Source organism: Ambystoma mexicanum, chromosome 3q, assembly GCF_040938575.1.
Source record: "Ambystoma mexicanum isolate Mex_15411 chromosome 3q, UKY_AmexF1_1, whole genome shotgun sequence".
NCBI lineage: Eukaryota > Metazoa > Chordata > Amphibia > Caudata > Ambystomatidae > Ambystoma > Ambystoma mexicanum.
Genome location: NC_090926.1, coordinates 778,490,780 through 778,515,568, shown reverse-complemented (window position 1 = coordinate 778,515,568; position 24,789 = coordinate 778,490,780). Strand labels below are relative to the sequence as shown.

The following is a 24,789-nucleotide window of genomic DNA, read 5'->3' as shown; positions in this document are numbered from 1 at the left end:
CTAAAGTGATGAAAGCCGTACCACAACCCACATACCTCTGTCTGTGCCTGTGAAACAGGAGTGAGACTGGCCTTCCCCAATTGGAAAGAAGCCAAAGGTTTGAAAGTTGCATGGATTATGATTGAATAGCTCGTAATTTGGAGGGCTCGGGTCATTCCCAGACTTGTTTGCGTGCGTGTGCTACTACCAGACACTATACATGAGTAGCCAAGGGAAGCAGATGCTGATTAGGATTGTCACTGAAGGCTCTCATGGACCCCCAATCTCTGTGACGGTGAAGCTCGGCCTCACTGTACAGAGCAAGGAAAGACACACAGATCATCCATAAAGCGCTGAGAAATAAACACACGTTCCTCACAAGCACACACAGGTAGTACATGCAGCACCTCCGACCCCATCACCCAGATTCACCATCTCTTACCTAAACACAGCAGCTCCTCATCCAGAAGAGATAAACAGTTCCCTGTAGATTTTCCTTGGCTGGTAGTACTCTCTTTTTGACTTGAGGAGCGACTCCGCGGATGAATCGATACTGCCGGCGGAGGGGGCAGGAAGGGAATGTCTGTTGGTGGCGGTGGTAACAGTAGTGGTGCTGCGGTGAGAGGCTGTAAGGGAGCAGTTGAAACCTCCAATCCCACAAGGTCAATCAGTGAATTCATTTCACTGGATGGATGGCAACCTGTAACAAAGAAGGAAAAACATTTAAACTATATGTGCTTACATACATTGTGAAAGCAGGAGAGGAAAAGAGATACATGGCAGATATGGAGAAAAAGAAAGTCACTTGCTTATGAAAACAGTTCCTTCAGTATGGTATATGTTAGGGACATTTTTCCACAGCCCTCTAGTTTGGTATCTAAAACCATCTAACCCAAAGGCAAGGCAGGGTTTCCAACCCAAATAAAGACCAAACTCTCTGTATTAGTAGCTGCGGCAGAGCAATGAGGCTTAAAGGAGGGGTAGGCTGACAGTGAAGTACAGTTATTCCATAGAGACATCACACTGGTAAACTGACAAATATAACCTTTAGCCGGTCAAGTGGCACAGCGAGTAGAGCGCTCGCTTTGACATCCGTGCAGAGCCTGCTGAAGCAGGTTTGAATCCCGGCAGGGCCAAACTCAGCCTTTCATCCTTCCGAGGTCGATAAATGAGCACCACACACCGTGGGTAATAATAAGCAGCGCTCAGATACCCGAGGGTTCGTAGCGCTATATAAATGCTAAAATATTAAATTATTAATATAAATGTATACCGAGTAACCATATGTTCAAATAAGCACCACAGGTTGGACATAACACATAGTCAAAGCAAATATGTAAAGACAGTAATGGGCCATAAACAGACAATGCTCATTCCAAAGCTAAATGTATGCCCACTACCTGGTGTTGGACAATACATATAAGGCTAAGGTGGGAAGAAAAACGAACGCTAGACAATAATAAACATTGTCCTAATCAGAACTGAAAATGCACAGAGTCACAATAATTCCCCTCATCTTTAGTAAAAAGCAGCATTAATGATACAAATGCATGGTACACATGGAATACAGCATCTAGTGGGAGGAGTAAACACTTTAACAACTAAGCCCAGAGGACTACCAATAGTTAGGACACAATTAAGCCAGAATTCCTACTTTGGGGATTCTAGGGCCACTTTTTGGGGCCCTTTGACCTTGTGCTTTTTCCTTGTCATTTTTGTGTTCCTCTATCTCTTTTCGGTGACCACATTGCCGTTTCCTGATGGCCCCCTGCCAGTATTTCCTTTTATACCGTATACAAGGTTTATGGCATTGGATCGCCCCTCAGGTGCCCAGTCCCCAGGATGCCTTTCCCATGCTCAGCCGCCTTGGGGATTATGTATTATATGAGGTGTTAGGGAGAATTCTCTGTTTGGGCTGAATTTCCCTACCTAGTGAGTCCCCCAGCAGCTTTGCTGGATTTCTGGGGTTTCTTTTTTTCTCCTGCTAAGAGTGAGACTCTTTTACCCTCACTCTTGGACCTGTTGAAGTGTGTTTTCTTGGTTAAACCTTGTGTTGAATGGGCTATGGGGTCTTTTACTCCATAGGGCCTCATGTATTTTTGTGATGTGGGTTACACAGCACCCTCTGTGCCGTGACCCAGGGGTGTCCTAGGGACTCCCCAACATAGACTCCATACCCTGGGACTGACTACTGTCTCCCAGGGCATGTAAAGTCACCAAAGACTTTGCTAGTCTTGAATCCTGAACAGAACCAGTACAAACCATCATATTGTGGACGTACTGGCTGGGGCAATTCGATTGCCCCAGGGTCTGTTAGTCGAGGGGGCACGTCTCCGTCCCCCCTGATCGAGTTTTGGCTGGTGGCAGTGGAAACTACGTTTTATATTCGACCGCGAATATTTCCCTATGGGATTTCCCATTGTTTTAGGCTAACACATTTAATTATTTATTTACGGTAGCCTTAAACATACCGCCGGTTTATATATTTATTATTATAACTCCGGTTGGGACTTTTTGCCAAAACTTGATTCTAAAATGGCGTTGGCGTTCGTCTCTGTAACTCTGACCCAAAGTGGAGCCCTTTGTTCCACTTTTGGCGGGCTTCTCCACAGAAGCCCTCCAAAGTGGTGCCACTCTGTCTGGGGTACTTAGGAGGGGTGGAGGGGGATTTAGGCACCCTGGACTGAGTTACCTTGGTAACTCAAGTCGCACTCCGTCCTGATTGGCCCAAGTGGTGAGCCGGCCGGCTCACCACTTAGCATGTTTGAGTGACAGCTAGGCTGGGTGAATGGGGGTTTGCTGCATAAAAGCAGGGCTTTGGGGACTGGAACTTCAGAAGTCGCCACAGGACCAAGAATCCGACGAGGGAAGAGCTGAGCCGACCTGCTTCGACGACACCACCCGGTGGAGCCCTGCTGAACCGTCTCACCACTTTTCCCGACGACCGAGGAGAACTCTTAACGGAGTGGCTCCTTCCCTTGACTGGTGGGGACAACCAGTTTTCGCCTTCTTTTCGCTTCTCGAGGTATCTCGTGGCCGCCTTGCCAGTGCCAAGCACCCCGGCAACCGGAACCCCACCACTTTTACCCCAACCACGAAAGTCGGTACAACCCTTTAACCGGAGGACTCCGCGGCTGGTTTCTTCCCGGGCAGTGCAACGACCTTCTTCTTCTGCTCTTCAGCGAGAACTTCTTCTCCCCTGACCGACGTCGAGCCTTGCTGCCACTGCCTGGAACAACTGCCACCGCTGGAGGACCCTTTTCGCTTAAGGTACCGTGTTCCGCCTGGCTTCCCTTGCCACCGACTGTACGGGGTAGATTTAGCCCCCGGCTTTCGAACCTGGGAGTGCCTGGAACACCCTGGCTAAACTTTCTAAGCCACTCTAACCTCTTTCTAACTCTTTGCAAGACTTTGAATCCCTAATAACAGTGTGATCTTGGGCACATTTTCGCTCCGGCTACTCTAAGAGTGGGCCCTGCCTAGTGACTTTTGCTCACCTGTGACTTTGGGCTTCTTTGAGCCTATTGCAAGTGTTCTGGACCTTAGAGTGGTGTGTTTAACCCCTTTCTGTTTCTTTTTTTTTATCCCTTCCTTGAACCTACTAGAGTGTCATCTAACGTTAAGCACTCACCTCTGTTTTAATTATGTGGTGTTAACTTAGAGTTGGCTAGATAGGAGTAAGGGTGGAAACTGCTTTCATTATAACTGTGTTTGAAGTGTTTTTACTATACTTTGCTAGAGTGTCTTCAACTTATGTGTTCTTGAAAATAAATAACTATATACTTTTGAAACCAAGCTCTGGTCAGTGTTTGCTTGTGCTATTGTGTCTGAGTACATATTGTGTATACTTTGCATACTGCCTAACTCTTCTTGAGGGAAGTCTGACTGCTCAGCCACAGCTACCAGGTAAATCTGGGTGGTGCAGACTGCTACCAAGTGGGTTTACTGCTATACCTGTAGTCTTAAATCTTTTGCAGTGTTCCCCAAGGGAACTGCACAGGTTTCTGCCTAACATGAGGCCTACCTTGTTAGCATTAAAAGAGGGAAGTCGGAGAGAGCGCTCTGATTGCGGGCAGGGTGGGAGGGCCATGACGAATCTGTGGAACATTACCAGAGGTAAGTTATGTGTTCTTCTAATGGACTCTGTACTCCCAGAGATTCCTCAAATTAGATAGATTCCCAAAGCAGTACTAACTTGTTGGAGGAGGGAGGCACGGCCCATATTGATTTTACTCTAGGACCTTTTTCAGGACAGCTCTACCACGGTGGGCATCCTGACCTGACAGTATCCAGGCAATAATGCTTTGCAAAGGTAAAATGTTAAAGGTATTTATATCGCGCACCGTCACCAGCGGAGTTGGTCCCCAGGCGGATCTGTAAAACAAGAAGCGGCTGCTAGCTTAGGAGAATAAGTTCTGAAGCACTGCTTATCCTACCGCAGATTCCCTTCTGCTGTCTTCTTCCAGGCAGTAATGCTGGGCAAAGATGTGGAGGGTGCTCCAGGTGGCCGCCCGGCAGATGCCCTTCAAAGACACTCCTGCCTGGAACGCAGTTGAGGCAGCTCTCGCTCTGGCGGACTGTGCCGTAGGCGTGGGTGGGTTATTTCTGATTTGGTGACAGTGAGTAATGCAACTGGAAACCCAACATGCCAGACTTTGTTTTGATATGCATTGACCATTGGTTCGTTCTGCGAAGGCGACAAAAAGTCTTGTTGAAGTCCTGAATTCTCTTGTTCTCTTAATGTAGAATTTGAGTGTCCTCGCCACATCTTGTATGATATGATATGTTATTTATAACCCGCTTAACACCCAGAGGTTTGTGCAAGCCCGGGATCGAACCTGCGGTGCTCTGTGTCGTCTTGCGTCCAAGGTGAGCATGTTGACCCTGAGCTATCCTCCCAGCGTCCGCTCTGCTGTGGTTGTGTGGCTGCCAAAGAAAGTGGGCTAAAATAATTATTTCCGGTAAAAGGGATTCAGACATGATTTTAGGAATGAATTTAGGGTGAGGTTGGAGACGGACCCTATCCTTGTGAAAGATTGTGTAGGGTTGCTTGGTGGATAGTGCGTGTAGCTCCCAAATACGCCTGGCCGAGGTGATGGACACCAATAAGGCTGTTTTCCACGATAAAAACCGAATGTCACACCTGTGAATAGGTTCATAAAACGCTCCCACTAGTGCGGCTAAGACTGTGTTAAGACTCCAGGCAGGAGCAATTTTTATCTGTTTGGGAAATGAGCGCAAAAGCCCTTTAATGAAGGTTTTCACCACCGGGTATGCCACTATAGTGTGTTGATGAGGCCTGGTGATATAAGCAGAGATGGCCGAAAGATGGACCTTGATGGAAGAAATCGACAAACCATTTCTTGCTAAATGTAAAAGGTAAGGTAAGATCTGTTCTGCAGATGCTGATAAGGGATTTGTGCCAGCTTCTGAAAATCAGGATCTGAATCATTTATATTTGTTAGTATATGTGCGTCTGGTGGACGGAGCCCTGGCAGCTCGCAGTATACCCCAGCATTCGGGGTCTAGGAAGAGATTGTGTGTGGAATTGACGCTGCTGAGGAGCCAGACCTGGAGGGTCAGGCTGACCGGGTTGTGATGAAGTAGTTTACCCCTGTGTTGAGACAACAGGTGTGGGTGAGGATGGAGGCGAAAAGGCTTCTGCAGGGTTAGTTGAAGGAGTGCAGGGTACCAAATCTGGCGTGCCCACATTGGTGGTATCAGTATTATTGTGCAGGGTTGTTCGTTTATCCTGCGCAGTACCCGCAGGATTAAAGGTATCGGAGGGAACCCGTAAAGGAATTTCCTCTTCCATTGTATGGAGAACGCATTCCCCAGGGAGTATTTCTCCGTACACCTGGAGTCGAACTGATCGCAATTCTTGTTTGCGTGGGTTGCAAATAAGTCTATGGTGGGGTTTCCCCATCTGAGGAATAATCTGTTGAGGTCCCGGTCGTTGATCTCTCATTTGTGGCATTGAAGGAATTGTCAGCTGAGTTTTCCTGCCAAAACATTGTCATTATTGGGGAGATGTTCTGCCCTCAAGTGTATCTTGTGGTGTATTGCCCAGTTACAGAGCTGTTGAGCCTCCATCAAGAGGATCCTGACCTGGTGCTTCCCTGTTCGTTTGTGTAGTTCATTGATGTGGTGTTGTCCATCTGCACTGTCACCATCTGTCTGGAAAGTACAGGTAGGAAGGACCTTAGCGCCCACCGGATGGCACTGGGGATGACCAAATCTGCTGGCTTGTAAATTACCCAGATGGGCCCCAGCCCGTGAGTGAAGTGTCCGTTCTCAAGAGTAGAGTGGACGTGAGTTGCTGTAAGGGTAAGCCTTGTAGAAGATGAGAGTGTTTGGCCCACCATTCGAGGGCTTTGTGGGAATTTGGAGTGAGCTGCACGATGTCATCCCATGATCCGCTGTGTGGAGCCCATTGGCTGTCCAGCTCCTCCTGAAGCGGTCTCATCTTCAGTCTGCAATTTGGTACGAGGAAAATACAGGATGACATCATGCCCAGCAGGGACTTGTATTGTCTGACAGTGGAGCTTGCTCTCTCGTTGAACCATGCGATGAGGTTTTGCATTGTGACCAATCTGTCCGGAGAAGGGCAAACCCTCGGAATTCGAGTGTCCAGATCTGCTCTTAAGAAGATTGCTGTCTGTGTTGGTAGTGGTGACAATTTCTCCACGTTGATCGAGAACCTGAGGTCCTGGAGTAGGGTTGTTGTTTTTTCCACTGCCTCCGAGGCTGTTTCCAGGGTGCTTCCCTTCACTAGCCAGTGGTCTAGCTATGGAAAAACTTGTACCCCAGAGCGCCTCAGGTGAGTGGCCACTGGGGCCAGGCATTTCGTAAACACTCTTGATGCAGTCTTTAGCCCGAAAAAAAGTACCTTGAACGGGAAATGTTGGTCGCCGATAGTGAATCGGAAGTACTGTTTGTGGGATGGATGAATACATGAAGTATGCATCCTCCGAGTTTAGGGTAGCAAGGAAATTGCCTTTCTTGAGCCATGTAAGGACAAGTTGAAGGGAGGTCATTTTGAATTTTAAACAACGAACAAACTTGTTCAGGACCCGTAAATCTAGTATTGGGCGCCGCTGGCTGTTTTTCTTTACTAGAACAAAGTGGGACTAGAATCCCTTCCCCCGTTGTAGAGGTGGTACCTGCTCTATGGCATCCTTTAGTAAAAGCTTGGTGGCTTCTACCCTTAGCTGTTGCAGGCGAGGGATGTTTTTCCTTAGCGGTGGGCAAGGTTGTGGAAGCTGAAGAAAGTCTATGGTATGACCCCTCTTATAACTTGAAGCACCCATTTGTCTGACGTTATGGTGTACCAATGATTGAGGTGCAGCGAGAGGCGTCCTCCCACTGGGGTGTGTCATGTGGAAGGTGAGCTGAGTATGAGTCAGTTCTTCTTGGTCTGGTTACTTCCCTGGCCTGAACACCTTTTGCCACATTGGTTCTAGTACCTGGTGGAACCTTGTTGATATCTATCCCCTGATTGGAAGGAGGTCGAAGAGGATGCCTGACCCTGGAACGGTCTGCCATATGACTAGTACTTGGAGCTGGTACCTCGAAAGGAATGAAAAGGACGGCGGTCTTTGTCCTTTAACGAGCTAATCGCCCTACCGGTGTCAGTGCCAGCCTTGATGCCCTTGAAGCGCTCATCTATTTTCTTTCCAAATAGGTCTTGTCCGTCAGAGGGCATGTCTAGATCTGCGCCTGTACCTCCGGCCTGAAACTTGTGGCCTTCATCCAGGCTTGACACCTCAAGACTGTGCTGTGTGCCATATGCCTGAAGCCGCAGTGCGTGGGGTCCACAGATGTGTCGATCAAGTGGTCTGAGACCAATTCACCATCTGTGATAATGGCCTTGGCCTCTTCCTGAAACTCCTCTGGAAGGTGTTTAGTGAGACGGGACATACAGAGCCATAATTCTCTATCCAGCCTTGCCATCATGGCTATGGCATTGCTGGCTCACACCATCAACAATCGCACCGTTGAAACCTTGCGTCCGATTGCTTCTAGTTCATGCCTCTCCTTATCCGGCAGAGCTGTGAGGGGAGAAGCTGGCTTTGTATTTCTTTTCCTTTCTAGCCTCCAGTGCTGGAGTGGACAGCGGAGTGGCTAGGATCTTTTCACCTGCATCCCAAATGGTTTCTAATATTGGTATTGTGGTGATGGTGCGTCGTCTTTTGTCTCTGTGCTCAGAGGACTGATGCCTTCTCCTCTGTGGAGACTTGTATTTTGAAGATCTCTGCCGACTTTGCCATGATGGAATGAAAAGATAAATTATCATCCGGAGGTGAGGATGCCCCTGGTGAGTCACGTGTCTCTTGCTTCTCAATGACAATAGACTCCCAGTCGTCTGGAGTGTCCCGAGGCAGTTCACCCTCTTCCAACTCGTCGTCATGACTGTCGGGGTCGGAGAATTCATAAAATGGGTCATCAGGCTCTCCGGTGTCATCTATGATGTCTTCCGGACAGTCTGAGACTGTGGCAATCGAAGGCCCATTGCGCGCTCTGTATCTTTGAGGTGAAGAGATGGAGAGCGCCTTCTCTTCTTCGGAGACCTGGGTGATCCGCCATAGCTTGAGCGATGTCCTTGGTGGATGCTAACCGATGAAAACCTCCTTGCAGGAGATGGAGTGACTTATTTTTTGAGACCTGGGTGATCTGCCATAGCGTGAGCTTTGTGCCAGCGGTGAATGAAACCTGGGTGATCCGACGTAGCATGTTGATGTGCTTCGTGGTGGTCCGCTTATAGGAACTGCATGCGTGACCAGGAGTCTTGCCCTTTGCCTCCTTTGGAACTCGTTAATAATTCTTCGCATGGACTACAGAAGAGAAGAGTCGAAAGGATTGGCCACGTCTTCCATCACTGGCTGTCAGTGAGGATTGTGCTATTTAGGCAGTACTTGCCGTTGTTCCTCCCTCTCTGGGAACTCCTCCTGTAAAATAATGTCAGGTAGTACGTTCATCTCAGTTATAGGGGGCAGGGAGGGAACGCCTTCTAACCCATCCAGCTGTGGTGTATGAATGTTTAAAACTTCCTGTGGCTGGCCACCAGGGGGCACACGGATGAAGTCACCCTCCGTGTGAGCTCCTCGCCCAGCGGTCCCTGAAGTGGCTTGAGCCCCCAACTCAGAGACCCCCGATCCCAAAATGTTTGGTGATCAAGGGTGCCTGAACGTGTCCCCCACAAACTGAGAAGAAGAGCAGAGAAAATCGGCGGCGTATTGGCACCGGCAGTGGCATTTGACCACGGCGTATTGAAGATACGGCGTGGAAAGCCGTAGCCAAAAGGGAAAGTGGCCGACGGACCACGCAAGGTGAAGAAGGGGGAGCTCTTTGATGCTCCGGTGTGGGGACGTTGTGAATCCGCTTGCGGCTTGCCCCGAGTGCTGAGTATTGAGGCGGCCCCTCCCAGTGTGCCCCAGCCTGCGCTCTATGTCTTTGGAGGCATCAGAGAAAACATCCTGCCAATCGGCTCGAGACACTGCCTGGTGAGGAGCCAGAGTTCGGACGAGATACCACCAGCCGTATAGTAGATGCCCGCCGCCTCCGGCGAGTCTCCTGCCGGTGAGGACACCCGCGGGAAAGGACATGGAGACACGACCCAAGATATTAGTGCCGGCGGACCCGCTTCTGCCACCTTGCGTGCCGGTTAGCTGGAGCGGAGAGAACAGGGGCAGCCCTTAAGAGCACCACCGGAGGAAACCCACAGCATACTAACGGTCGCCGCTCCCCGCAGCGTGAAAGTAATATTCCACGTTCTCCGGCTCACTTGCAATGCCGCGCTCGCCCCTGCTCCCCTGAACCGGATATCACAGCAGCTCTGCTAGCTGTACTTCGCCACGGACAGGTGGCTATGAACCAAGACACCCACACAAGTGCAGCACAGGACCAAACACCAACGGAGGGGGATAACCGATCTCTGCTGAGAACTGAGAGCTACGAGACTATTGCAAGTCTTTGGTAATGTGAAATTCTCACATTGCACAGCAACTTCCTGTACAACAGTTACCTGGTCCACGCAATATAACACGGACGTTTGAGAATGTTCCAGTTTAAGTTTGGTATCCCTTAAAAGAACGCTGATAGCTGTGGGCATTCCATTCTGCAATCTGAGCTACGTTGAATAACGTGGCCCCCTGGGCATAAATATACCGACCGCAGAACAACGGTACTGCAAGTGCTCCCAGACAGTCCAGGAGCACCAGCCAGTCAGGGCGGACATATGCTAGAAAAAGTCTGGTATTGAAATGGGTAAAGTGCAAGGCCGCCCCTGTGAAGGCCAATAGGGCAGAGAACACATCTCCCCCTACACTTAGGAGTGCTTCACGTCGGCCTACCCCGGGAAAACAGCAATCAAACCTGTCGCATAAATGGTGAGGCCCCAGGTGTGCCCGCAGAGATCAGTGAGACACCACGGAAGCCCCGTCCTACACGCTGACTATCCTCGCCGTGGAGTACCACAAGACACGTCCCAAAGGTATCCTTGTGTTAGGAGAGGAGACCAGAATGCTCCCCCCAACCACTTTCAACACTGATTCCCCAATGTTACTGTTGCAACCTGGAGACCACAGTGCAAGGGGCTTCATACACACAACCATACGCAGAACACTCTGATGAATCCCCAAAAGGGGACGGCCTAAATGAGCCTGGACTAGTAGGCGACATCTATGGGGGAACACAAGCCCAACAATGGGTTCACCTGGGAGAGCCCCATACATACCTGGGACCCCAGGGGGCAAGGGGGGGATTCTCTTCTGCGACCGCAAGGCCTACACCACCAGGGATAAGCCCCCCCTCAAGATTTTGAATGGAGCGTACTGAATAACTGCCACAAAGTCACAGATCTGGCCAAAGTGGAGCGTGTGCCCTCCCCATAGCCCTGGACCAAGGAAAAAATTGCTGCAGCTGGATTTGCACTCCAAAAAAGTGAGGGTGGAGTAACCCAATCACAGCAATACTCTTCATAAGGAAAGACGAGGAGCCAAAGAAATGGCAACCAGTCACGGTCAGAACACGCACGGAAGCGTCAAGCGCCCAGTAGGAGTAGAGAGCTGGTGCCCCCACACCCCAGGCGGCTGTCAGGTGCAGTGAGCGAGGAAACTTCACGGGAAGCGAGGGAGACTAAGTACACACAGTGTACTCGGATTCCATGGAAATAAATCAGAAGTAAGCAATTTATAGATATATCCCACAGGCACACCATGGCGACTTCGGGAGCACACGCTGCGGCAACCAAAGGGGATGTAGCAGCCTTATTAGAGGAAATGAAGAACATGAGAACAGATATTGCCGGAAAGGTCGATAAAATCACACAGCAGCTCGACAAGATGGAGGAGAGACTCGAAGATGTGGAAACCAATCAGACCCCACTTAACACTCTTGAGACGCAGATGGACCAGAGAACATCAGAACTGGAGAACCGGGAGGATGAATTCCGCCTGAAAATGGACGATTTGGAAAATCGAGAAAGGCAGAATAACCTTCGATTTTTCGGCATCCCGGATAGAGAGGGAGAGTCCGAGCAGGACCTGCGACGAACACTCCATGATATCATGAAGCTCCTGTTTGAAGACGACTCAATAGATGAGGCAAAAATTGACAGGATTCATAGAGCGGGTGGAGCAGCTGGAGGCCCAAAGACTGTCCAGGTCCGGTTCCATAACTTTAGAGACAGTGCAAGAATCTTGGAGAAAGAGAAGCGCAGTGGACCAGTTACCCTGGACGCAGCCAGAGTGACGATCTTTCATGACCTATCATCACTATCTTTGGCTTTACGACGGAAGTGCATACCCCGCACAAAATAGTTGAAGGACCGAGGAGTTCGCTATAGATGGGGTTACCCATTCTCTCACGTTCCAGCTCGAGGGACGGAAGGAAAGGCTCAAGACAGAGAGATAAAAAGCTGCATGGCTGAGGTCCTGGGTGCCCAGGACAACAAGAAGAATCAAGATGAGAGAAGAGATGACGACAATGGCATAACCAGGGGCCGAGACGCAGGCGCATACGCATACGCATACCAGGATCTAGGGAATATAAGACGAACAAACGCCTCCCCTGGCATCGACAGTTAGAAGACTTTGGTGGTCCAAAAACACCTATCAATGGTATGGTGATACTTTCAACGAATAGAGTGGGACATGCCCTGGTGTGCCTGGGAGAGATAACAGGCACCCATTAGCATGATGCAGCACCGTCACCACACTGAATGCCAGCGTCCAGACTCCCAGCAGCCACGGTAATATGAAGCTAAATTGGCGTTCGAAGATAAGGGCAAAGGGATGCAGGTATTGGGGAGAGTCCCGAATCCTACTGGGCCCGATGGCGTGTTGGTTGTAGGAGAATGATCAGTGCCAAACCTGTTGGGGAATTTTGTGAGGTATTTGGTCCCAGCTGGTGGTTCGAAAGCGGCCTAATGATGTTAACCTGGCAATTTCAGACACCTTTAAGGGGAGGGGGAGGGAGGTGTATGTGTGTAGGAACAGGAATTCTTTCGGGCAGTCTATGAGTGGTCGCAGGTGGGCAGACTTTCGGGCTGGGTCAGCGGGGCCCAACGGAGGTCTAACAGGTGTACTGAGGAAGAAATGGCAGACCAAGGCATTCAGAGGAATAGCCTCCACAGGGTGGGAACACTGAATGTTAAAGGATTGAACTCCCCCACAAAAGGTCTCTAGTGGCCAGGGAGTTTCGCAGAGCGAAGTTGGATGCGTTGTTTCAGCAGGAAACCAAGTATACACACGTGGAAGAACGTAGAATCCTAGGTCAGAGACTGGGCATAGAATATTGGGGGGGAGAAAGGCAGAAGTGGGGATTCTCGTGAGGACAAATCTGAATCTAGAGGTGAATAGGATGTGGGCAGACGTGGAGGGGAGGGCTCTCATGGTAGTGTTCAACATGGCAACCATGTACTCCCCTAACACAGGTCTAGATTTTTACAAAGAACGCTCCCAAAAATTATGCTAGAAGCCTCCAGACATGTCCTCTTGTGGGGAGATTTCAACCTCTGGGCGGATGTTAAATTGGACAGGCAGGTGGGTAACCCTGAAACACGAGTCCTGCATGGTGAGGGTGGAACTGGGGGCATGGAAATGCTAGATACTTATGGGATTAGGGATGTATGGAGGGGCCTCCATCCGAATGAGAAGGGCTACACCTTTTATTCCGCACCCCATGGCACCTTCACCAGGATTGATTATATGTACATCACGGGTGGCCTATGGGATGCAGCAGTGGGCTCTGAGAACGTCCCGATAACGTGGTCTACCCATGAACCTAAACTGGGCTAGTCTTCCCCACAAGGGTTCAAAGTGGAAATGCAATGAGTCCCTGTGGAAGGACCCTGTCTTCTGAACTGAGATTGAGGGGGAAATAAGGGAATATTTTAAAACAAATAACACTAGGGCCATGCCGAAGACAACTGTCTTGGAAGCGAGAAAGGCAACATGGCGGTGGATGTTGATCAGGGAAAGGGCCAGTAAAAAGAGAGAACGGGCGTTAACAGAAGGCAGACTGAGGGAGGAGACAGCCCGGGTAGACAGAGCAGTGCGGGACGCCACGAAAGAGAGGGAGATCAAAATCCACGAAGCGAAACATAAAAGAGAAGAACTCTGCCTCCTAGAGGAGGATCAGGTAGTTTGGAAACTACAGCTTCTCAAACAGAAGTTTTACAAGAAAGGTGATAAAGCGGATGCACTGATGGCGTCAGATTACGAGCACAGCGAGTCGAGAGATCAATTGTATCCATAGAGGGGAAGGCAGGAGCTCAGAATGTAGGGCCAGAAGGAATCTCAGAAGCTTTTGCGACTTTTTATGAGACCGTATTTAAGTCTGAGACGGGTGACGCCTGGTCGGAAATAGACGAATACATAGCGAACGCACAGATGCCGAAACTGTCACGTGCGGAAACTGACTAACTGGACGCCCCGATTACAGCAGACGAGATCAAGAGGGCCATCAAGAGACTGCCGCTAGGAAAGGCCCCGGGAGAGGAAGGGTATACGGCGGGTTCATATAAATCCTTTCTTTCTTCTCTCCTCTCCTTCATGGTGGAGCTATTTAACGGTATCCACGACACAGGCGTTGCACCTGACTCTTCCTCCCGAGCGCTCATCACAGTGATTCGCAAAGAGGGTGGGGATCCCAAAAAGTGTGGGTCATACCACCCCATATCGCTGCTAAATATAGACGCCAAGATCTACACAAGGGTATTTGCTGTGAGGCTTGAAAAGCATATGCCTCGCCTGATACACTCAGATCAAGTTGGGTTTATAACGGGACGACAGGGCGCAGACACAATGCGGAAGACACTACACCTGATCCACGAATCGCGTAACATGGCGGGGGACCCGGTCTTCCTTTCTGTGGACGCTCATAAGGCATTCAACAGGGTGGAATGGGGTTTCCTGGAGGCGGTCCTGAACGGGGAGGGACTGGGCCGCCAGTTTCGTAAGGGCTTGAAAGCAGTGTACACTTCCCCCAAAGCATCAGTAGCGGTCAATGGTGACTACGCCTGCTGGTTTGACCTAGGTAGAGGGACGCGGCACGGCTGCCCTCTCTCGGATATACTGTTTGCTCTCTCACTGGAGCCCCTCGCTCAGGGACTCCTCTGAGACCAGCAAGTGGAGAGACTTTGGGTGAGCGGGAATGAATACAAAGTAGCCCTATATGCAGACAATCTGTTTTTACATGTACAGAATCCTCTAACATCCATACCTAGAGCGATCCACCTGATCGAACAATACGGGACACTGGCAGGTCTCAAGATCAATAAGGCCAAGTCCATCCTGTTTCTGCTACAGAGACCCGACTGAGGGGAGGCTGACAGATTTGCCCCACTGGGCCTCACGGTAGGAGGTGATACCCTCTGTTATTTGGGGATATATCTAACAAGAGACTTAGACGCCCTTTACGAGGCCACCTTTCCTCCTCTTCTCACAAGCGTCAAGACTGACCTGGAAAAATGGGGAAAACTCACAATATCTTGGCTTTGGAGGCTCAACACCATAAGGATGGTGTGCCTACCCAGATTCATGTACCCATTTCGAATGCTACCGATACGCCTTCCGAAACTCTTCTTCTCCGAGGGCAATTCTAAGGTTTCTGTGGCAAGGTAAAATCACACAGCAGATCTCCCCACAGCCCTGGACCATTTCCTTGGTCCAGGGCTATGGGGAGGGCACACGCTCCACTTTGGCCAGATCTGTGACTTTGTGGCAGTTATTCAGTACGCTCCATTCAAAATCTTGAGGGGGGGCTTATCCCTGGTGGTGTAGGCCTCGCGGTCGCAGAAGAGAATCTTCTCTTGTTAAAGAGGGTAATTGTCATGGGCCATCGCTGATGCTTTTTGAGTTGGATCTTACACCCAGAGTCCAGAAGGAGGGCACATGCCTCAAGAATAGGGGCCCAACCCTTAGTTGCTTCAAGTTCTTACGAGCATCAGCTGTGGCCGGTGCCACCTTATCGCACTCCACTGGTCTCCCTTGAGTGAGGTCATGCTTGTTGCCCTTATTGTCCTCGCACTTGTCCCAAGTATCACTGTTCATCCTACCAAAAAGACAAGGGTAGCATACGAGGTGCTGACGTTGCCCAAGGACCTCGGTGGGGTGGGGCCTACCAGATCTGCAGAAATACTTCGAAGCGGCGCAACTAAGAGTTCTCATTCCCCATCTTAGGGGGCAGAAGGGACTGCAATGGGTGAACTTAGATAACTCCAACCTGGCACCAACCTCAGTAGCCGAATGGCTATGGGTCCCGCGAAACAAGCTCATATGCAGGATTAGGAACCATTCTATCTTGGGTACCATATGGGACATCTGCTGGGAAGGGGCCAACATGCGGGGTATCACTTCATGGCCATCTCCCTTGAGTCATATTTGGGCACCAGGGGTGACATTCCCAATCATGAAAGCTTTCAATCCTGGTTTGAGGCGGGTCTCGAGAGAGTGGGACAACTTTGGAAGGCGAGTACTTTCGTTACGATCTCTGACTTGGAAAACGCACTGGGGATAGGCCCCCTACCGGTCTTTCCCTTCCTTCAGCTTAAGGGGATCCTTACAAGAGACATATGGAAGGAGAATGTCCAGAGGAGCCTTACCCCCTTTGAAGAGATCTTAGACAAAAGAACAGATTTTAAGGGCCTAATCTCCACCATGTATAGAGCCCTGATACTTGCAGGGAAAGGATCAACTGAAACCTTGAGGCTGAGATGGGAGAAGGATTTCGGTTCAGAGATAGATACCGATTTATGGGGGAAAATACATAAAGGGACCTCACAATTGTCGATATCATGCCAGTACACGCTGCAGGCCATCAAACTCCTGCACAGATGGTAGTATGACCCGCTCAGGCTATCCAAGATGTTCCAATCCAATAGTCCCTTGTGCTGGAGTCACTTTGGCGAGAGGGCGGATTATTAGCACATGTGGTGGGGATGTCCGCTCATTAAGGTTTACTGGGATGAAGTGTTAGGTTAGATTAGGGAACTGGATGGGATCCAACATACTGCTGAGCCTCTTCTCATACGTTTTGGGTTGGAGGAACACGAGGGCGAGCCAACGAGAATAAAGGGGGTGGCGGCACAGCTTTTGTTGGCAGCGCTGGCTTTCCTGGTGATTGAATGGAAGGGTGCTGAGGTACTGGGAAAGAAGGAATCGATTAATGTCACCACCAATATCTCCACAATGGAAATAATAACTGCAGCTCTTCATGGGAACTTGGTGGTGTATGAACTGTTATGGGGAGAATTTGTGAATAAATATGTAACTAATACTTAAGGGATCCCAGCACGTATTGATTGAGGGCTGGGCTTTTGATGGTTGACGAGATGAGTCCCTCCTGATTAGGCTCACATGAAACATATGTCTCTGCCTTGATTAAGCACCCAAAACCACCAGCTTAAATCAAAATAACTATTTGCCCACACAACACGACCACGATGACGCTGAACAAGGACACATCCGGAAGAAGACACTGTTCCATAGGGGGGAGGCAGGAGGGAAGGAAGGGTATTTCAATGAAGGCAACGCGGTTCTGTTTGGGGAATGGAGGGGGGCGTGAGAGTTGAAAGTAATGTTGTATTCTAAACAATGTGTTTTTGTTTATGTGTGATGATTCTGAAAACCTAATAAAAGTAAATAAAATAAAAAACTTCCTCTGGCTGTTGAGAGGGCTCGTCGATGAGGTCTGGTGGTGTTGGGTCAACCAAAAGTGTATTGTCCTGTTCTGGGGGGCTCATTGACGGTTTTCCTGTCAATGGTTTCTCCGTCCACGACAAATGTTTTGACGTCGACAAGTTCTTCGTCGACAAGTGCTTCATCGATGAGTGCTTCGTCGACGAGGAGGCCTTCATTGACGCATGCTTTTTGGAAGTCTCTTTCGTGGACGGGTGTTTCATCTATGATGATGCCTTAGTCGACGAAGGCAGTTGGTTTCATAGTGGACGACGGCTTCTCTGTCGACGACGGGACAGTTTTAGTGGACAGCAATGTTAGTTTAGCCGTGGACGGTGTCCCCATGGACTGCCGTTTCGTCAGCGGCAGAGAACAGAAGGAGGAACCTTTACCTTTGTGTAGTTCTCCTTCCAGCAGGACCTTTAGATACAGGTTCAGTTGAGGATTTACCACTCCTCTTCTTGCCCTTGGATGGCAGAGAGTCTGCTCTATCCACTGACGCTCACCTCTTTGGAGCTTGCTTCTCAGGGTGTCTGGAGGAAGTTGAGGGCGCAGTTTGCTGGATTCCTCATCAGACGACATCTGTCTGCTCTCCAGGTGGAGTAACAAGTCTCCTATGGCTGTCCTCCAGAGTCTTCTTGGAAAAAGTCTGACATATTTTACATGACTGGAAGTCATGTGGGTAAAGACAATAAATGCAAAGTTTGTGGGGTCTCTGATGAAGATGACCTTTTTACCACACATGGATTAGTCCTTGAAAAGGGGGGTCTTCTCCTTGACAGTCTCAGCCATGAGGTGAGAGTGACCAGCCTAAAAACACAATGTTTGTAGGTGGTAAGTGGCGGAAACCTGATCTCAAAGAGTTGTACCAGGGAGCCCCAGTGAAATGTCTAGAATTAGTATTGAAAAAACAAATTTGCTCAGAGAGCTGAAGAGGAATCCCTGGATCTGTAGACACAGTGAAAAATCTGAAGATGGCTGACTGGGGTGGAGCCTAAGCACTGCCACCTCACTGATTGGAGCCTAAAAGGACCAAAGGAGGTGGAGGGACTCTGCAAATGAAGGGCTACACAGGCCCTATGGGGCTCTATGGGTGTAGCTTTTCTTCCTATAGGAAGAAGTTTTATATTATTAATTTTATTAGTTAAATTACTGAGGATTCCAGGTCTGATGACGGGGAATATTCAAGCATGTGAATCTATGAAAGCTCCAATGCTGGAGAAGTCTTGAGTTGGTACTCCTCTTGAGTGCTATGTGGCAGCCAAACCTGTAGATGAACATGCTCTGGAACCTTAGTGGATGCCATTACCCACAGAGTAGAATTAATTTACCCACAACACAATTCATCTGGATATGGTCTGCTTTGTCACGTTTTGCCTGCTTTAGGGTTGGTGAATCCCACAAAGAGTTGATCATCTAGTCTGAAAGTATGTGTTCTGGTGATGTAGAAGCTCAACGCACTTCGCAGGTTGAGCCTATGCAGCCTATCCTCTTCCCTAGAAGGGTGAGTTGGTGTGTAGAAGGCTGATGAGCACATTCTTTTTGAGAGGTGAAACTCAGACACCACCACCAAGCACAGAGGCAGCCTTAATGTCCCGAACCTTCAACTGTAGTATTGGGCGATAAAATGGGCACAACTTTATCTACTTTAGCAGACTGGTGGTACATATCGCACTCCATGCTTATGGACGATAGCTAATGTCAAGGCCTCTCGCCCGCACACATCTGCAACCATACTCCATTCCCAACAACATATTGCACAACACCTCTGCATCAGAATGCAGCTATCCTCCATGACAGAAATTCGGTCTATCAGGACATATAATGAATCTACTACTCTTGCACGCTATCTTGTCAACTGCTAAGCACCCATCCACTTACCAGCTTGATATGGGTAGCTACTACGGACCTGGTCACTCCAACCAAACGTCGCGTTGGCTAAATGCACACACGAAACTCCTCTGATGAACTTACCATACATGGATTTCTGACCCCCAATGGTGTTCAGCCTACAGCTATACAAATGACAATTAAAATACAACGTGATACAATACAACTTGCCAGGACACAATTAGAAGGCCCAGAAAAACCTGTGTGAGCTCATTATGTGAGCTTACTGCTTACCCCCTTCTCAACCATGGTTGTCTTACACCAACAGAGAACCTCTCCAACCCATAACACTATACTACAACAAAGTTATTATGGAGGGCCATACATATAAGTGAGGGCATAAACACAGCCCTTACTGAACAGAGGCCTACATGCCTGAATGCCCTCCTGCTAATAGACAAAAGAAATAACACTGGAGGGGAATGGGATCAAAAAGGTATTGGATACGTAGCGCAGTGCTTTACAGAGGGGGATATGGACTTCTTTGAAAGCCTTTTCCAGAATTATGACCTACCTAGAAAGGATTTTTGATAGTACTGTGAGAAACCAGAAGGTGTCTCACCCACTAGTCACCAGGGTTCTGTCATCCAGGTGGCCAAGACACGGCCATCGCTTTTGGATACAGTTCCTGGGGGTGGAGCAGTGCGGGAGGATCACCTGGATGAGGGGTCTTCAGGGAGTGGGAAACCAGATGGTGAGAGGCAGTATCCCCTTCCCTATAACACCTTTACCCCATCCTACCAAGTAGGATACGTAGGAACTCCCCCTCTCCCCTTTTCTGACACAAACACATTCACACGGACAGCCCGCTCTGGGAGAAAACAGACTAACACCCGCGCAGTCTACCGGACGTATCCCAATACAATGGTCAGCCGAGGTCAGGCAATCATTGATCGACACTCACACCCGACTATCATTAAGCTTCCCCACACAGATAAAAGGTGGCATACGAAAGCACACTCTGAGTGAGGCAAAGCACACGAGGAAACAGCAGTAGGAGACGGCAACTGAATGAAGGACGAAAGTCGGCGAACTACGAGGGGTTTGCAAGGAGGGAAATTCCCTTGACCTTTCCGGAAAGAAACAGTTATGTTCAAGAGAGCCCGAGATTGGACAGCTTAGGGCCCGGAGACAAGTCTGAAGAATCCTGCATTGTGTGTCAGAGATACCTGCGCTTCTCCTATATGACTAATCGAGTCAGGGAGAAGCAGCAGCAGCCATGGTACCGTCCTTGGCTCCAAGAACAAAGTAGAGACAGAGAAGCCAGAGTGTGTGCTAAGCTCTAGTGTGCCATCTTGTCCCGTGGTGAAAACTTGGGGAAGGGCAGCCAACGGCTCAAATATCCTGACAAACAAGTTACTCTCTTACCTGGTAACGTTCTTTCGATGGGATGGTCCGACGACGTATTCCATATCTATGACAGTAATCACCACAGCTGTGCTGCTTCAGAAAATCTTTCGGCGTCTGCGTCCTACGTCAATGACATCGATACGCTGTCCTCTAGGGCCTCAGTCGAGCCGACGTCACCGGATGTTATAAGTAGGACGCACAACACCCATAGCCTCAGTTGTAGTTTTTTCCTAGAATGTGTGGCACCAATCGGCTGTCAGTTGGCCCACAGAAAGCCTTGCGGAAACGTAAGCTGCAATCGCATAAGAAATTCTGTAGCGGGGAAGGCAGGGAGGGAGCGATATGGAATACGTCGTCGAACCATCCCATCGAAAGAACGTTACCAGGTAAGAGTAACTTGTTCTTCGAGGGGATTGGGTCCTCCGACATTCCATATCTATGACAGACTCCGAAAGCAGTACCAACGTAAGGAGGTGGGAAAAGAATTTAGAATATACAAATTTAGAATGCCCAATCAGATTGCAGAGTAAAGGACCGCCTTGCCAAAGGCCAGATCCTGCCCATGGATAGAATCTAGGGAGTAGTAACGTACAAAAGTATGGACCGAAGCCCAAGTGGCTGAATCACGGATGTTACGAATAGGAACACCCCTCTGCAGGGAGTGGAGGCAGCCATACCGCAGTCGAATGGGCCCGTAAGCCTACTGGAGGGTCCTTACCTGCCAGGCGGTAACATTCAGAAATTGCCAAGATAATCCATCTAGACAAAGTCTGCTTAGTCACAGCTTGTCCCAAACGCCTTCCAGAGTAACGAGAGTAAAGAATTTAGAATATACAAATTTAAAATGCCCAATCAGATTGCAGAGTAAAGGACCGCCTTGCCAAAGGCCAGATCCTGCCCATGGATAGAATCTAGGGAGTAGTAACGTACAAAAGTATGGACCGAAGCCCAAGTGGCTGAATCACAGATGTTACGAATAGGAACACCCCTCTGCAGGGAGTAGAGGCAGCCATACCGCAGTCGAATGGGCCCGTACGCCTACTGGAGGATCCTTACCCGCCAGGCGGTAACATTCAGAAATTGCCAAGATAATCCATCTAGACAAAGTCTGCTTAGTCACAGCTTGTCCCAAACGCCTTCCAGAGTAACCAATAAAGAGCTGATTGTCCACTCTGACCGGGACATGCGTGAAATGTAGAAACTTAAAGCTCTCCTAGGATCTAACCTATGGAGCCTCTCCTCGTCCTTACCAGGATGTGGAGGAGTATAAAATGCCGGAAGAACAACCTTCTGGCTTAAATGAAATTCCAACACCACCTTTGGAAGAAAGGAAGGACAAATTCTAAGGACAACCCAAAGGATGGCTTAACTGAAAGTGCCTGTAACTCACTCTGCGAACGGAAGTGACCGCAACTAAAAATACAGTTTTAAGGGTTAACAGTCTCAAAGGACAAGAATGTAAAGGCTTAAATGGAGCACCCATTAGAAACTTGAGAACAAGGTTCAAATCCCAACCGGGCACCTGGAAAGGTGACGGAGGGAACACATTAGTGAGCCCTTTCAGAAACTGAGAAATTAAAGGAATTTTAAAATAAGAACACTCCTCAGACGAGCACTTAAATATGGACAGCGCCGCCAGGTAACCTTTAATGGTACCCACTTGCAAGCCCCTGTGGGCTAAAGAAAGCAGAAAAGACAGAACTACAGGAATGTCACATTAAAAAGGATCCACATTCTGAACCCTGCACCAGTCACAGAACTTTCTCCAACGGCACAGAGACTTTGTTGCCGGCCGTCTGGCCGATAGCAACACCTCCATCACGTCTTCAGGGAGGTCCCAATCCTTATACCTCAACCTTTCAGAGGCCAAGAGTAAAGGTTGAGGGATCTGACCTCTGGATGGAGAACCTGACCCCCTCCTGTGAGAGCAGATCATCTCGGAAGGGAAGACGACGTGGAGGGCAGATGGAAAAGTCGAGAAGGTCCGGGTACCACGTCCTCCTGGCCCATGCCAGAGCAATGAGGATCATCCGGGAACCGAACCTCCGTAACCTCCGCAGCACTTGCAGGATGATGGGGACTGGAGGAAACGCGTACAGCAGTGGGAAGGACCACTCCACCACAAACGCGTCTCCTAAGGCTCCTCTTGGAGGAAATTCCCACGAGCAGAACCTTTCGCACTTCCGGTTGATACTGGAGGTGAAGAACCTCCTGAGCCAACTCCCACTCGTGAGAGATCACGCTCTGCCTGCTCAGAGCGTCTGCCGTCTCGTTTTCGTCTTCGGCCAGATGAACTGCCGAGATCGAAATTTCCTGCTGGATTTCCCAGAACCAGAGCTGCATTGCCTCCCTGCACAGAGGAAGTGACCCTGCCCCCCACTTTTTACTGAGGTAGTGCATGGCCACTGTGTTGTCTGTCAGAATAAGGACATTCTTCCCTCGCACAGTCGGCAGAAAAGCCTTCAGGGCAAGCCTGACGGCCCTATGGAGTCTGGACTCTGACGGAGACCAACGACCGCTGACTGTCAGCTCGTTGGCATGAGCTCCCCAACCCGTGAGGGACGCGTCCGTCACGGTTGTCACCTCCAGCCACCTTGAGAGCCCATTGGAGAGACCTCATCCGCAACCTGGCCTCTGGCACCAGAAGAATGCAGGATGCCATGAGGCCGAGCAACCTCAAGAACTCGAACGCTGGGAGACTTAGGGCATGTTAAAACTTGTGCACCATCTGCTGAATGTGGTGAGCCCTCAGCTGGGGAGGAAAACACAGCCCCAGGGACGTGTCGAGCACTGCTCCGATGAACTGGAGCTGCTGAGTTGGCGTCAAGTGGGACTTCTTTAAGTTGAGGGAGAAGCCCAGCTTGTGAAGGGAGTGGCAGGTGACGGACAGATGATCCAGGATTTGCTCGGGAGAGCGTGCCCTGATCAACCAATCGTCCAGGTAGACGTGAATCCCCTCTTTCCTGAGATACGCTTCCACCACCACCATGAGCTTGGTAAAGACCCTCTGGGCGGAGGTCAATCCGAACGGCAGGACCCGAAACTGAAAGTGCGAGTTGCCAACCGCGAACCTCAGGTACTTCTTGTGCTTGGGATGGATCGGCACATGAAAATAAGCGTCCTTCAGGTCTAGAGACAGCAACCAGTTCTGAAGTTGAAGGGCCTGGAGGACTTGAGAAAGAGTAACCATCTTGAACTTGTCCTTCCTGAGGAGCTTATTCAAACCGTGCAAGTCCATGATGGGTCTCAGTCCCCCGTCTTTCTTTGAAATAAAAAAATAAGGGGAATACCATCCCTTGTTCCTCTCCGCTACAGGCACCAGTTCTATGGTGCCTTTCTCCAGCAGGGATTGAATCTCCTACGCAAGGAGCGGATCTGGAATCTTTAAAGAGAGATTCCCTGGTGGATTGTCGTGAGGCCTCTGCCGGAAAGAAAGACAGTAGCCGTGGGCTATCATGTCCAGAACTCACACATCTGATCTAATGGCACGCCACTCTACAAGATGCTGCGCCAGCCTTCCCCCAACCGGCGAGGGCAAAGAGGCAACTGCTTGCGCGGCCTTGGCACCTCGAGTACCTTGTTTTCAACCTCTGGCACTCCTACGGTTGCCCCTTTGACTAGCAGCTCCTCTCGATTTACTGAAGGATGAGTAATATCGAAAGGAACCTCCCCTCCATTGCTGTGCCCTAGGACGAAAAGGCGGAGGTTGGCGGACTACAGCGCCCAACGACTTCGCTGCAGCTTTGGAGGTCTGCAACCTCTCAAGACTCTCGTCAGCCTTGCTGCCAAAAAGATGTTCACCATGAAAAGGGCATGTTGAGGAGGCGGGCCTGCACATCAGGACCAAAACCCGACTTCCGTAACCACGCAAACCTGCGTATTACGGTGCTCGCCGCCATGGACCGGCTGACGCAATCAACCATGTCCAGACCCGACTGAACGGATTCACACATGGCATCCTTGCCATCCTGCACGATAGCAAGGAAACCATCCTGTTCCTCCCCTTCAGGAATATGATCAGCCGCTAGGGAAATACAGTTCCACAGAGTGTGCGTGAAACGAGACAAGGTACAAACGGAGTTGGCAGCCTGAAACGCCATACCCCCAGAAGAAAATACCTTCTTCGTCCAGCCGTCAAAACGTTTGTCGTCCCTATCAGGAGGCATGGTAGGGTACGACGCCTGCTTTGTGGGGGCCGTAGCCGCCTGCACCACCAAAGTTTCCGGAGTGGGGTGCGTGGTCAAGTAGCACGGGTCACCACTGGCTGGGCGATATTTCTTCGGCAAGGACTTGCTCACTGCCGCAAGACTCTCCGGAGAAGTCCAAGCCGCAGCCACCCTTCTCTGCAAGGCCATATGGAATGGCAGTACCGGGTCAGTTGGTCAGGTCA

At 49.8% G+C, this 24,789-nt stretch overlaps 1 protein-coding gene across 3 annotated transcripts in view; it reads right to left on the bottom strand.

The window, feature by feature from the left end:
* The window catches only part of GGA3 (golgi associated, gamma adaptin ear containing, ARF binding protein 3), a 1,381,263-nt gene that overhangs the window by 240,940 nt on the left and 1,115,534 nt on the right, over nucleotides 1–24,789 (bottom strand). For all 3 annotated transcript variants that reach the window (XM_069654818.1, XM_069654819.1, XM_069654820.1), the window contains one exon: nucleotides 422–679. In XM_069654818.1, coding sequence (XP_069510919.1) covers nucleotides 422–679 — 258 coding nt within the window. The remainder of the gene's footprint in view (nucleotides 1–421; nucleotides 680–24,789) is intronic.